Below are 14,351 nucleotides of genomic sequence, written 5' to 3' on the forward strand. Positions count from 1 at the left end.
AGATGTATAGGGGAGGTGGATTGGCCGTGTTAAATTGTCCTTTAGTAGCCAAAGATGTACAGGTTAGGTGGATTTTCCATGTTAAACTGCCCCTTAGTGTCTAAAGATTTGCAGATTAGGTGGGGTTTCAGCGATAGGGCGGGGGAGTGAGCCTAGATGGAGAGGCTCTCTCAGAGGGTCAGTGCAGACTTAATGGGCCGAATGACCTCGTTCAGGGCTGTCGGGATCCTATGACCCCCTGGCCCAAACCTCCATCAACGCCCCACCCCACCTCCCCTGGTTGCCGCCCCCTGTCAGGGGTGGAGAGGGAGGGGGCGGTGAAAGGTATTGAGTCACTGGACCAGTATCCCGGGGTTCGAATCCCGCCACAGGACCCGGTCAAATCTGAATTTGATTTAAAAAAATCTGGGGTTCTGTGTCTGACGATGGCCGAGGGAGGGATTGATCGTCCTGTAAACCCCACCCCCTCATCCGTGACGGTAAAACGGAGCTGGGTCACAGGATCCGACCGACCATCTCCATCCGGGAGCAATGCCAGTGGAGGTCAACTCTTCCATTTCACAGGTTGGGGAGGGGGAGGGAGAGAAAGTTGGGGGGGGGGGGGGGGGGGAGGAGAGCCCTAAAGAGACAGAGAAACAGAGAGAGAGAGAAACAGGAAGAGAGATGAAGAGCGAGAGATACAGCCAGATAGAGACAGATTGAGCAGCGAGGGAGGGGGAGGTAGACAGAGAGAAAGAGTGAGAGACACAGACAGAGAGAGAGAGGCAGAAAGAGAAGGAGAGTGAGAACGAAAGAGACAGAGAGAGAGACAGCAGGTGACAGGACACTTGTGCTAACCACAGCGGAAAGTGGCAGTGGGAAGTCATCAATCAATGGTGCTGTGAGTGTGGCAAGTCATTAAAACTGACACTTACAGAGTCCGTATCCTTCCATTCCCACCCTATTCATATATTTGACTAGATGCACCTGAAATGCCGCTACCGTACCTGCTCCCACCACCTGCCCAGGCATCGCGTTCCAAACCTTGCCTCTCACATCTGTTCTAAACTTTCCCCCACGCACTTTAAACCTATGTCCCCTCGTACTTGACTCTACTAACCTAGGAAAAAACAGCTGACTATCTACTCTGTCCATGCCACTGATAATCTTGTAGCCCTCTATTACGTTCCCTCTCAACCGCCTTTGTTTCTGTGAGAACAGGCCGAGTTTATCGATAGAACAGGCGACACATTGCTTGGGAATTAGCGTTTGACTGACCGTGACGATGCCATCGAGGAAACAATTGGCATTCACGGACTTTCAACGTTCCCGATAATTCGAATTAAATTTAAGGTTTGAACAGAACTTTTGTTTTTAGATATCTAGTTATTGTATATGAATGCATTTCGCTTCTAGTAAGCAATGCCTCAGCCAATCATAATTAAAGTGTCACGCAATGGCGCACTTTGATCATGTGGCCCTGAAATATGATCCCTTGAAATTTGGTAGTCTTGTGTTGATCCTGGTGGGTGCAGGGCAAAAGGTTAAAGCAAAACGATGCATTTCATGAACGTTCATGTTCCGTCAGACCAAGTGGCTATTGTCCGACGAGGAGATGGGGTATGCGGAGGGGTGGTGGGGTTGTTGGTGGGTTGATGATTTGCAGATGCTGACGAGGCGGGCCGAATTTTCTCCCTCCGCACTGCCGGGATTCCCTTTGTTTCCCTCGTCTAATTGTGTTCCTTCTCTTAATTCAATCTGTCCTATGCGTCTTTTTCTTGGTCCGTGTTGTATTGCAAGTCAAGTTCCTGCTTCACAGCCTATCAGTAATTTCAAGGGATCAGTTTCAGGGCAGCACTGCAGCGTGCCCTGTGCATTCAGAGGGGGACATCTTTTCCGACAGTGTATGCCGTGAATTTCCAGTAAACCCTTTTCTTAGCGCATGTTTAAGTATTTACAAATGTTGTTTCCTTCTATGGTTATCCCGAAAGCAGAGGCATACCTTAATGCAGAACTGCACGCATTATGCAATTAAATATATTAAAATTCTTCCTGTTTTGTGATTAGATAATGAAAACAATACGACCTGTAAGCAGCGAAGGGGCAATGTTTTGCAACACAGCTTTCTGACATATATATCTTTGTGCTTATTCCAGAGACAAGCATTACGCAACAGGACGGGTAAGTTGCCGAGACATTTATGTTGAAATCGTACTCAACAACAGAGCTCAAGAAGTTAAATTCATCTAGATCCGTGCTGCCTGTCAGTTGGCTTCATATGGGCCTCCCGCAATTCTCCATGAAAGTAACTGAAAGGATGTAAGATAAACATGCAGGGTTTTCTCCCATCCTTGATCTTATTACATTTCACTGCTAATGTGATTGAAATAGCTGAGTTCGACACGGTTACAAATTTGGAGAAATTCCACCGTCCTTCATTTGATATCTCCTTATTTAATGTGTCCGTAGAATTGTCAGTTCAACGCCATTAGTTAGGAAGTTGCTGAAAACCGAGAACAAAAAGGGCAATTAACTAACTTGTCTTTTATTGAATACATTCGCGACGTGAGATTTGTAGCACATGTTGCCTTGATAATAATGCTTTTGTCATCCCACACCTTAATGAACAAATCAAACACATTTTCCTTGACACCTGTCGATGTTTATTCATTAAACGTGGAGGTTCAAGACTATTGTTTATTTGTTGTGATGTGGGAATATAAAAGCTCGTTCAACATCGTGCAAAGGATGGATTTCAGTAAAGTGTTTGATAAGGTTCCCCACGGTAGGCTATTGCAGAAAATACGGAGGCTGGGGATTGAGGGTGATTTAGAGATGTGGATCAGAAATTAGCTAGCAGAAAGAAGACAGAGGGTGGTGGTTGATGGGAAATGTTCAGAATGGAGTTCAGTCACAAGTGGAGTACCACAAGGATCTGTTCTGGGGCCGTTGCTGTTTGTCATTTTTTATCAATGACCTAGAGGAAGGCGCAGAAGGGTGGGTGAGTAAATTTGCAGACGATACTAAAGTCGGTGGTGTTGTTGACAGTGAGGAAGGATGTAGCAGGTTACAGAGGGACATAGATAAGCTGCAGAGCTGGGCTGAGAGGTGGCAAATGGAGTTTAATGTAGAGAAGTGTGAGGTGATTCACTTTGGAAGGAATAACAGGAATGCGGAATATTTGGCTAATGGTAAAGTTCTTGGAAGTGTGGATGAGCAGAGGGATCTAGGTGTCCATGTACATAGATCCCTGAAAGTTGCCACCCAGGTTGATAGGGTTGTAAAGAAGGCCTATGGAGTGTTGGCCTTTATTGGTCGAGGGATTGAGTTCCGGAGTCAGGAGGTCATGTTGCAGCTGTACAAAACTCTGGTACGGCCGCATTTGGAGTATTGCATACAGTTCTGGTGACCGCATTATAGGAAGGACGTGGAGGCTTTGGAGCGGGTGCAGAGGAGATTCAAAAGGATGTTGCCTGGTACGGAGGGAAAATCTTATGAGGAAAGGCTGATGGACTTGAGGTTGTTTTCGTTGGAGAGAAGAAGGTTAAGAGGAGACTTAATAGAGGCATACAAAATGATCAGGGGGTTAGATAGGGTGGACAGTGAGAGCCTTCTCCCGCGGATGGAAATGGCTGGCACGAGGGGACATAGCTTTAAACTGAGGGGTAATAGATATAGGACAGAGGTCAGAGGTAGGTTCTTTACGCAAAGAGTGGTGAGGCCGTGGAACGCCCTACCGGCAACAGTAGTGAACTCACCAACATTGAGGGCATTAAAAAATTTATTGGCTAAGCATATGGATGATAATGGCATAGTGTAGGTTAGATGGCTTTTGTTTCGGTGCAACATCGTGGGCCGAAGGGCCTGTACTGCGCTGTATCGTTCTATGTTCGAAGGGTGCAGAACAGGCACTCAGTAAATCGCGGGCACATTAACTTGTGTAAGCAAGAGTGCGTCAGATGATTATTTCATGAACAACAATTGTAGGTTTCCCGTAAAATTGCTGACGAATTGCAAACGACTGAATGGCCCATACCGAGACCAAGCACTTGAATGATGGGTGGAATCTCTCCGCTCTGAAAAGGAACCATTCTGCAAGTTTGTGTCGCGTTGTGTTCAAAGAAGACGGAAAGCTACGTGATTGCTAGAACAGTGTTTCTAAGGCTCGGAAATGCCGTCAATGAGGAGAAGCAGTGCGGGTTGTCAGGTGGCCTTTTCTCCGCATCGCAAGTGACCTGCAGTGTTTTTATTCAACTGTCAGTTCAGGGATCGTTGCACAGACCAATTATTTAACGGACCAGCAATTGGATGCAGGGAGCAGTAATAGAACGTCTGCAGCAGATGAGCCATTTGCGAAGGCATTGGAGATTGCCCACTGCAGGATGCCATAGCGGGAATATATAGATAAGTTGAAGCAGGAAGGATGATTTCAGTGTGGATCTGCGTGTTATGATGAACATTGCAGAAATAATACGGAAAGGTAACGTGCAATACATGAGACAATCTGAATGAAGTTTCCTTTACGAGAGGGGTATTTGTGTTCAGGTACTTTGATCCTTCTGGAGGTGTTATTGTGAAAATGTTAACGTTACTGTTAATGTGGCTTGGTAAATGGAGGCATCATATATATCATTAAAGAGGTCAAAGCGAAATCAGTACGTGACAACAACGGTCTGAACTGCATTTTGTTGGTGGTGTCACGAACGCTGCAAAGTCCTGTGGAGGTTTAGCGAATGTGCAGCAGGATAATATGGGAATACATTTTGGAGAATATTTTCGAAATGGTGCCGATATCCTCGAAAGTGAATGTCAAGTGGTTCCAGGACAGACAAGAGACGGGAATATGTTGACTGGATTGGATTGGTTTATTGTTTATTGTCACGTGTACCCAGGTACCGTGAAAAGTATATTTTCTGCGAGCAGCTCAGACAGACCATTTAGTACATGAGAAGAAAAGAAAAGACATAACAGAGCAACAGAAGATACACAATGTAAATGCATAGACAGCGGGATCGGGTGAAGCGTACAGGAGTGTAGTATTAATCAGGTCAGTCCATAAGAGGGTCGTTTGTGAGTCTTCGTAACAGCGGGGAAGAAGCTGTCTTTAAATCAGTTTGTGCGTGTTCTCAGACATTTGTGTCCAGGTTAGAAATAATTAGTTTAACAACATTGGGAAATGTGTTCACGAGTGATGTTGCGGACCACTCCGTAGGTTGTTGTGAGCTGGAGCGTTTACTTTTCGGAGCAAGTTGCTGATAAAGGTCATGTTAAAAGGCAGTTTGCCGGCCAATTAATGCGGATAAATTTGCAACCAGGGGCCGTAATTTTAGAATATGCTCCAAATGGCCATTGTTCGACCATTACGTTTACTTGCGGGAACCCTACTTTTGTCACTTTTCTTTCTCTGATGTCGTCTTCTGTTGAACTGAAATTCGACGTGTTTAACAATTATCCGTTAATACCTGAATCTTTTTTGTGTAAAGAGGCACATCTGGAAACAGGTCGCAGAACACGAATGAAGAGGCACCTGAAAGTAAATTTGAGTATGCAGTCGTCGGAAGATGTCGCACCTTTGGTAATCCCGGGTCTGATGTTCTAACAAATTACTGACTCTGGTCTTGGTTCGACTTTCTACTCACTTTTCACCATCATTTCAGCATAACTTCTGAATTAAAAAAAAAAATCAAAGTCTCAGTTCTGAATGACTCTCATGGGCATTGCATCCGAGCTACGGTAGCTGACCTTTTTAATGTTTTAATGTCCCACAGAAATGTGTTTAGCTTCATCGGCTTGAATTCAAAATATCATAGAATACATTTCTGTTTGAGTGGCCTCATTGCAAGCATAACTTCCGGAGCATTGAAGAAGGTGTTCTGGAGGTTGTCAGTATCAATTCCTACAATGCAACATGAATTATGTTGGGTTCCGCAGAAGGAGTGTGTGCTGGTTTTCCTTACTGCATTATTTGTAACTTAAGTTGAAGGGAAATTGATACTATGCATCCCTTCCCATTTTGAAATTATTGATTCCCTTGCACTTACTCACACACTGCCTTTCCTGAAGATGGAGATCTAGGCTTCGTCTGGAAGGTCGGAACTTGGTAACAGCACTAAGTAGATTTCTTGATTTATCTCAATACCGCCAACAACTAAGCAACCGGCGTTGAATATGAACAGCAAACCGAAATCTGATTGCCCAATGTATGAAAGTGATGTCAAGTATTTTTTACTCTATGTCAATCCATTTGCTTTTAATTATCTAAATCCAGATATTCCACGATTTCATAGCTCAAGACAACACTATTTTTTCCTGTGCATTTAGAATCATGGAAAACGGTTATCCATCAGGTGGACTGGTTATATAACTTTCATTAATTTTACAGCACAGAATAGAGCTATCCATTTAGTCCCATTCCACAGCCCTATATCCGTCTCCCTCTAACTAATCAATTCAGCTCTTGTTTTGAAGCCTCCTTTGCAACCCACCGCCACTAATCGCTCAGGCAGCGTATTAAAAATCTCTGATTAAAGACATGTCTCCTCATCTTGCAACTCTTTCCCTTCCTGACGGTGATTAAATTGTGACCTGTACTCACTAACATACCAACTAGTGGAAACAGAACATCCTCCCCTGTCGAAACTGTTCAGAATTGTGGAAACCTCACTAAGGTCACTTCTTAATCTTCTCTGTTCCAAGGAGAACAAATCCCATTTCTCCAATCTCCTTGTATCTAAAATTCTTCATCCTTGGTATAATTCGAGTAAATCTTCTCTGCACTCTCTCCTGGTCTTTAATATCCTTTCTTACATAAGATGCACACAACATAATACTACTAATAATCGCTTATTGTCACAAGTAGGCTTCAATGAAGTTAATGGGAAAAGCCCCTAGTCGCCACATTCCGGCGCCTGTTCGGGGAGGCCGGTACGGGAATTGAACCCGTAACTCAATGTGTGTGTAAACGTGTTAAATGCAGGAATACATAGCCATAAATGGTGAACTATTCATTGTCTGCTGCCTAAATGTTTCTTTGTGTAACTGTGCCATTGAGGATACGTTTCCATATTTCACGTTTTTTAGATTCAAGCCATGATCAGTCGACATATTTTACAGCACAGGACAACAGTGCTGCAGCAGGTGAATATCCATTGCGTTCCTGAGCTACACAGCTTTCTGTACCTCATTTCAATTCCTTCCTGCTGGTAGTCTAGCCGTTATCTCCGCTATGTGACTCTGAGTTTCTTTGGGAAAATGTGAATCAGCCCACGCCTTAAAGCACACGTGACAGGGCCGTTATTATAGGACTCGTTAGCAAATAAATGCGGATTGGAATCATATCGCTAAAGAGAGCACAGAAAATTCCCTCGTCTGGGTTTTACACATCTACAGTATGCACCAATCACTGATTAATAATGTTTAGCAAAGATAACAAACGTAAGTTATAAGCTGCCAGATGGAGTTTCAAGAACAAAATAACTTTTGTACTTAGCAAACATGACCCATTCTTAACCTTGTTAATCAAATAGGCAGGTGTGACTATATTACAGATTTGAGTATACAACAGAGCCTATTTGCATCGACTTTGTTCGATTTGGTTCAATTTCACTCTATAGCCGTCAAGATTTCCGATTATATGGAGCAATCAGCCACCATACCTTGGAAAAGTTTCCATACACAAATTATTTTCTTCTACAATTGTTGCCTTCAGCCTCAATGAACTGAAAAAAATGAAATGAAAAATCGCTTATTGTCACAAGTAGGCTTCAAATGAAGTTACTGTGAAAAGCCCCTAGTCGCCACATTCCGGCGCCTGTTCGGGGAGGCTGGTACGGGAATGCTGGTGATACAACACAAAACATTCATCTCTGCACATTGATGTGAATGCTGTGGTATGGATGTGTTTGAAACATTAATACCCTTGCTGTTGCCAACGTTTTTTATTGCTCTGTAATGATTATTATTGCACATTCTGTTCAATTATGTGTGCGCCTATTTTCCTTATGTAGTCAAATATCTATCTATCTACCGTTATAGGTATAGAAATCTAATTCCCGACGTCCTCCATCCATCTCCGTTCTTTTCAGTATTTCAAGCATTTATCCTTCAGGTGAAAACATCTGAAAACGACGCCCTTATTCTGAACATTGTCTGTTGATTCATTTATTTAGATGGTATCATAACTGACGCTGCGTTGGTTTATTCGGTTGCCATGATGACAAGGTCAAGAAACGCTGGTAATGTATTTCCGTTTTTGTTGCTGGTTTTAAGTTTACCGATAATTACCATTCCACCCTTTAAATTCAAATACTAATTTCGAAATTTGCTTGCATTCATTCTGTTTTTTAAAACGAGAACATGCTTAAAAATAGAACGATACCGCCTCCGTTCACAACAAAGAACAAAGAAAAGTGTAGCGCAGGAAGAGGCTCTTCGGCCCTCCAAGCCGTGCCGATCATGCTGCCCGATTAAACGACAATCTTCTAAACTTTCTGGGTCCGTATCCCTCTATTCCCATCCTATTCATGTATTTGTCAAGATGCCCCTTAAATGTCCCTATCGTCCCTGCTTCCACCACCTCCTCCGGTAGCGAGTTCCAAGCACCCTCTACCCTCTGTGTAAACACTTGCCCCGTACATCTACTCTAAACCTTGGCCTTCCCACCTTAAACCTATGCCCCCTGTTAATTGACCCCTCTACCCTGGGGAAAAGCCTCTGACTATCCACTCTGTCTATGCCCCTCATAATTTTGTAGACCTCTATCAGGTCGTCCCTCAACTGCCGTCGTTCCAGTGAGAACAAACCGAGTTTATTCAACCGCTCCTCATAGCTAATGCCCTCCATACCAGGCAACATTCTGGTAAATCTCTTCTGCACCCTCTCTAAAGCCATCCTTCTGGCAGTATGGGGACCAGAATTAAACACTATACTCCAAGTGTGGCCTAACTGAGGTTCTAGACAGCTGCAACATGACTTGCCAATTCTTATACTCAATGCCCCGGCCAATGAAGGCAAGCATGCCATATGTCTTCTTGAGAACCTTCTCCACCTGTGTTGCCCCTTTCAGTGACCTGTGGACTTGTACTCCTAGATCTCTCTGACTGTCAATACTCTTGAGGGTTCTACCATTCACTGTATATTCCCTACCTGCATTAGACCTTCCAAAATGCATTACCTCACATTTGTCCAGATTAAACTCCATCTGCCATCTCTCCGCCCATGTCTCCAAACAATCTAAATCCTGCTGTATCCTCTGACAGTCCTCATCGCTGTCCGCAATTCCACCAACCTTTGTGTCGTCTGCAAACTTACTAATCAGACCACTTACATTTTCAAATCATTTATATATACTGCAAACAGCAAAGGTCACAGCACTGATCCCTGCCGAACACCACTAGTCACAGCCCTCGAATTAGAAAAGCACCCTTTCATTGCTACTCTCTGCCTTCTATGATCTAGTCAGTTCTGTATCCACCTTGCCAGCTCACCCCTGATCCCGTGTGACTTCACCTTTTGCACTAGTCTACCATGAGGGACCTTCTCAAAGGCCTTACTGAAGTCCAGATAGACAACGTCCACTGCCCTACCTGCATCAATCATCTTTGTGACCTCTTCAAAAAGCTCTATCAAGTTAGTGAGACACGTCCTCCCCTTCACAAAACCGTGCTGCCTCTCACTAATACGTCCATTTGCTTCCAAATGGGAGTAGACCCTGTCTCGAAGAATTCCCTCCAGTAACTTCCCTATCACTGAAGTAAGGCTCACCGGCCTGTAGTTCCCGGGATTATCCTTGCTACCCTTCTTAAACAAAGGAACAACATTGGCTATTCTCCAGTCCTCCGGGACATCCCCTGAAGACAGTGAGGATCCAAAGATTTCTGTAAAGGCCTCAGCAATTTCCTCTCCAGCCTCCTTCAGTATTCTGGGGTAGATCCCATCAGGCCCTGGGGACTTAGCTAACTTAATATTTTTCAAGACGCCCAGCACCTCGTCTTTTTGGATCTCAATGTGACCCAGGCTATCTACTCACCCTTCTCCAGATTCAACATCCACCAATTCCTTCTCTTTGGTGAATACTGATGCAAAGTATTCATTTAGTACCTCGCCCATTTCCTCTGGCTCCACACATAGATTCCCTTGCCTATCCTTCAGTGGGCCAACCCTTTCCCTGGCTACCCTCTTACTTTTTATGTACGTGTAAAAACCCTTGGGATTTTCTTTAACCCTATTTGCCAATGAACAAAGATCCTGTCGAATCTATAAATTGTGGCTAAAATAATGTTGGTTTATTGAAGTCCAGTCTATTTAAAACATCGCAGAGTCTAAACCAGGCGTCCGACTGTTTTTTGTCCGGTGACTAACCCTGGGATAGTAATGGAAATTAACCAGATCTGAAAGAGAATTATACACACTGTAGGAAAAAAAATACAATTCACATGTTGAGCGTGGAATATACATGTCATGGCACATCATCGTGATATCTGCTCGGGGGTTCCACGGTTATCCATGTGTCTATTTGCTTTCATACTAATTACTGATCATGTAAAAAAAAAATGGGAAATCCCCAATAATTATGGTTATACACAAGACGAAACACTGCACCTGGGTGGAACACAGGATATTTCAGTGTATTGAAAACCTATTTGAAATTATATCAATGTTTATAAGCCAGTTTAAACAGTAGGCGACTACTATTTGTCGTTCAAACCATATTGTGCATTAGGCAAACCAGCTGCAAAGGACCACATGGTGATAACGAATGAGTGGTCAGATTTGCTGGAAGTCGGGGTGACATGATATTGTGTTGGTGTGGTACAATGCCCGTTTTCAACCTTGCCTGTATTTATTTGCATTTAACTTCAATGGCGAGTAATATTCACCTGCGTAATACACTTATTTCTCGGGCAGAATTGCTAAAAACATACCTGCGCAGATGATTGTGTTTCCATTGGTCAAAATGCCCACACTGTTATCTTTCAATATTTCCGTTTGAATAACAGGAAGCAGCAACGACACCTCTGGAATGAAGCAGGTAAGTTGCCTTCTGATCAATATCATACCAACTTTGCTGGACTTTAATCTTTTGGCCACATGCGCCGTGGTTTGTGTGGATAGTTCGTCTGTTATACAGCCCCCACTCACCCAGAGGGAAATAAATTCATGTTATTTGCAAGACGAGACGGAACATCACTGTCAGCGCAAATAATCTGCTACCTGGGACAGAAGTCTGCAGCTTTCGCTAATCAGATTCAATGTTTGCGCGCGGTACATATGAGGGTTATTTTGGGGAGCGAAGGCGGATCTTCCACACATAAACGAAACCGCCCAAACCCCGTTTGGTTGATTCCAACAACGGCACATTTCAACCCGCATATCATATTTTTGAATCATCACTTAATATTTTGCCAAAGTGTACTGGTATGGAAATATCCATTCGACATCCAAATACAACAGCAGTTAAAATTATTTCTTTCATTGTGTTAATCCATGAACAAATTTGTGTTTTTTTTTTTTACATAAATTCCAGACCGACAGACGCTTTTTGGCTCCCCAGGATGTTTTTTGAAGTGTCTTTGTTGAAATATTGGGTGCCCGTTATATTTTAACATTATTTTTTATTATTCTTTCATGGAACGTGGTTCTGCCAACATGGCCAGTATATATGGCCAACACCTACTTGACCAGGTGAATGTGAAGGTAGCCGAACTGCCCCAATCCGTGCACACCATGCCCAGCAGTATTCTGCTGCCCTTGTCCTGGTGTCCACGTTGCTGCAGTCGTATCGGGTGTGGTCAGTGTTGTCGAGGAATCCCGAACTGCATTCCAGTACTCAAACGTATAGAAAATACATTCTCTGATCGTGTATTTCAGCTCGATTCTAGAATGTTCATATGGAATAAGCTGAACAAAGAGATCAGAGCAATATGGGGATAAATCGGGAGTGGAATTTTGGAACATTCGGCTGTCAATTGTGCACCAATTCCTCTTTCCCGTGGGTCCGCGATCGTAGCTTGGTCAGCGCCTATTACCCTGTTTCAATGGCAGTGTAGAAGGTGCTGCGGATGCGCATTAAGTTTTTCCACTGTCGTTGCCAGGGTACTAAGACACCCACTCTGCTGTTTGGCAGGGAGTTGCAAGATGTCCCGATCCACAGTGAATGAACTGCGATACAGTTCCGTAACGACAGTGTGAAACATGGCCACAATTTTCTAGAGAGTGGTGTCCCCATGCGTCTGCTGACATCCCCCCTCCCCTTCCTAAGTTGCAGCGATCGCCTGTTCGGAAGGTGCTGCCGGAAGAGCATTTCTTGAGTCTCTGAAAGTGCATCCTACGAATGGTTTTTAAAAAATCCTGCAAACGCTGTGAATCAGTGGGTGCTGTGAGTGAATCGATGAGATGGTGGATGTGGTACCATCCAACCTGCGGCTGCTTTGCCCTGAATGGCGTCCAGTTTCTCGAATGGTTGGGAGTGGCCACTGTCATTTATTTATTGACACTCTTGACTTGCCCCTGGTAAATATGTGCTTAGTCTGGCCACTCGTGTGTCGGTGATTTACAACACTGATTGTCAATTCGAATGGATCTGATGAAATTGACACTAGGATTAAACTGAAATACTTGTCAAGTGATTTCTACATTTATGGACCCTGATGAATTCCGTGTTACCACCTGAGAGGCGTTTAATCCCCATATTCTTTAATTTCAGGAAAGCAGGAAGGACATGGGGGATTATTGTGTCACATACGCCACACTAAATCTTAAGACGACTGAAGATAGTTTGGAAGGAGATCAAGTAAAAGAATGGGGTGTCTACGAAAACTTTCCACGTCGCGCAGACGGCAACGGGGAATAACATTAATGCAGTCGTGCAGCTCTGCATAATTTTCCAGCCTCTATAGTATGCAAAGAAACTGCCCGATTCGGCTCTGACTGCACCATTTGGGGAACAAGTGAATATTTAGTATTCACATACATTGTGGATGACTACTGCGCTGCTATCTGAACATTTGGATTGTACACCGCTTAAGGCTGACAGCAGGAAGCTCACTGGGGTCGACAATGTCTTTATTGATCCCGTGGCAATGCAATGGCCAGCGAAATTCACTTCCAAATGAGCGGTGTATTTAACATCCTCGGAGTGATTGACGTATGGTATCAATTCTTTTACGGACAAGAGATTTCAATGAATGAGCTTAATGAATGTTTTACAGAAACGGAGTTTCAATTATTTGACTGCGGAGCAGAACGGGGGTGGGGGAGGACATTAACAATGGTTCCGTTTTTGGATTGCCGAATGTTTGAAACAGAAAATAGGCTGGAGTTGGTTTATTGGATCTTTCTTTGCAAAGAGCATCAGTTGTCATTCGCTTGACTAATCAAAGATCGCATGTCATCGGGAAATAGCATCATGAAGAGTTTGATCTGATTCCTCTCACCCTTGTTAAGATTGATATCACCACTATTTTGGTGCACACGTCAGAATCTATTAATTTCATTGAGAGACTTGTTTTCCCAGATCTTCCTCGTTAGTGCTTAGATGACACACTCTTCAATTGTTGAAGAACAGAGGGATGCGGTCCTAAGAGCCACAGCCAGGTTATATTCTCCCACAGGATAACTGGGTTCAACATATCCACCGTCTCGCTGAGGGAAAGAGAAGGCAAGTGAGGCAGAGTAATGCTAAGATGTGTCGAGAGATTGCGTGGTGGAGAGATCAATACAAAGAGTGTGAAAAGGGAGATGGGGAGAACGAGAGAGGGGGAAATGGAGAGAAAGGATGGAAATATATGAATATGGAGAGAGGGAGATGGAAGGAGAAAGCGAGATGAAGAAAGGCAAGAATAAAGAGAGATAGGCAGGAAGATCGATGAATGGATGAATAAAGGGAAGGATGGATGAAACAACGGGAAGACGGGCCACCTGATGAACGGATGGATGGATGGATCCACCTAGTTTTACACCAAAATAAAATCGAAAAGACGAAGGGGGTGGGCACGGGAGCAATAGGTCAGAAGGTGAGAGCATTGAGGGAGAACTAGGGAATAGGGACAGTGTGGCTCTGAGGCAGAGCAGACGGGGAGAAGTTGCTGAACACAGCGGGTCTGGTGGCCTGAAGTGCATATGTTTTAATGCAAGGAGCATTACGGGTAAGGCAGATGAACTTAGAGCTTGGATTACTACTTGGAACTATGATGTTGTTGCCATTACAGAGACCTGGTTGAGGGAAGGGCAGGATTGGCAGCTAAACGTTCCAGGATTTAGATGTTTCAGGCGGGATAGAGGGGGATGTAAAAGGGGAGGCGGAGTTGCGCTACTTGTTCGGGAGAATATCACAGCTATACTGCGAGAGGACACCTCAGAGGGCAGTGAGGCTA

The 14,351-nt window shown here is 44.0% G+C and overlaps 1 protein-coding gene across 1 annotated transcript in view; it reads left to right on the top strand.

The window, feature by feature from the left end:
• Nucleotides 1-14,052, top strand: part of LOC140399567 (Fc receptor-like protein 2) — a 63,330-nt gene extending 49,278 nt beyond the window's left edge. The window contains exons 11-16 of the mRNA XM_072489109.1: nt 2,136-2,160; nt 5,463-5,554; nt 7,060-7,116; nt 8,148-8,213; nt 10,977-11,008; nt 12,683-14,052. Coding sequence (XP_072345210.1) covers nt 2,136-2,160; nt 5,463-5,554; nt 7,060-7,116; nt 8,148-8,213; nt 10,977-11,008; nt 12,683-12,829 — 419 coding nt within the window. The 3' untranslated portion in view covers nt 12,830-14,052. The remainder of the gene's footprint in view (nt 1-2,135; nt 2,161-5,462; nt 5,555-7,059; nt 7,117-8,147; nt 8,214-10,976; nt 11,009-12,682) is intronic.
• The last annotated feature ends 299 nt before the right edge of the window (nt 14,053-14,351 follow it).

This window comes from Scyliorhinus torazame, chromosome 23, assembly GCF_047496885.1.
Source record: "Scyliorhinus torazame isolate Kashiwa2021f chromosome 23, sScyTor2.1, whole genome shotgun sequence".
Lineage (NCBI taxonomy): Eukaryota > Metazoa > Chordata > Chondrichthyes > Carcharhiniformes > Scyliorhinidae > Scyliorhinus > Scyliorhinus torazame.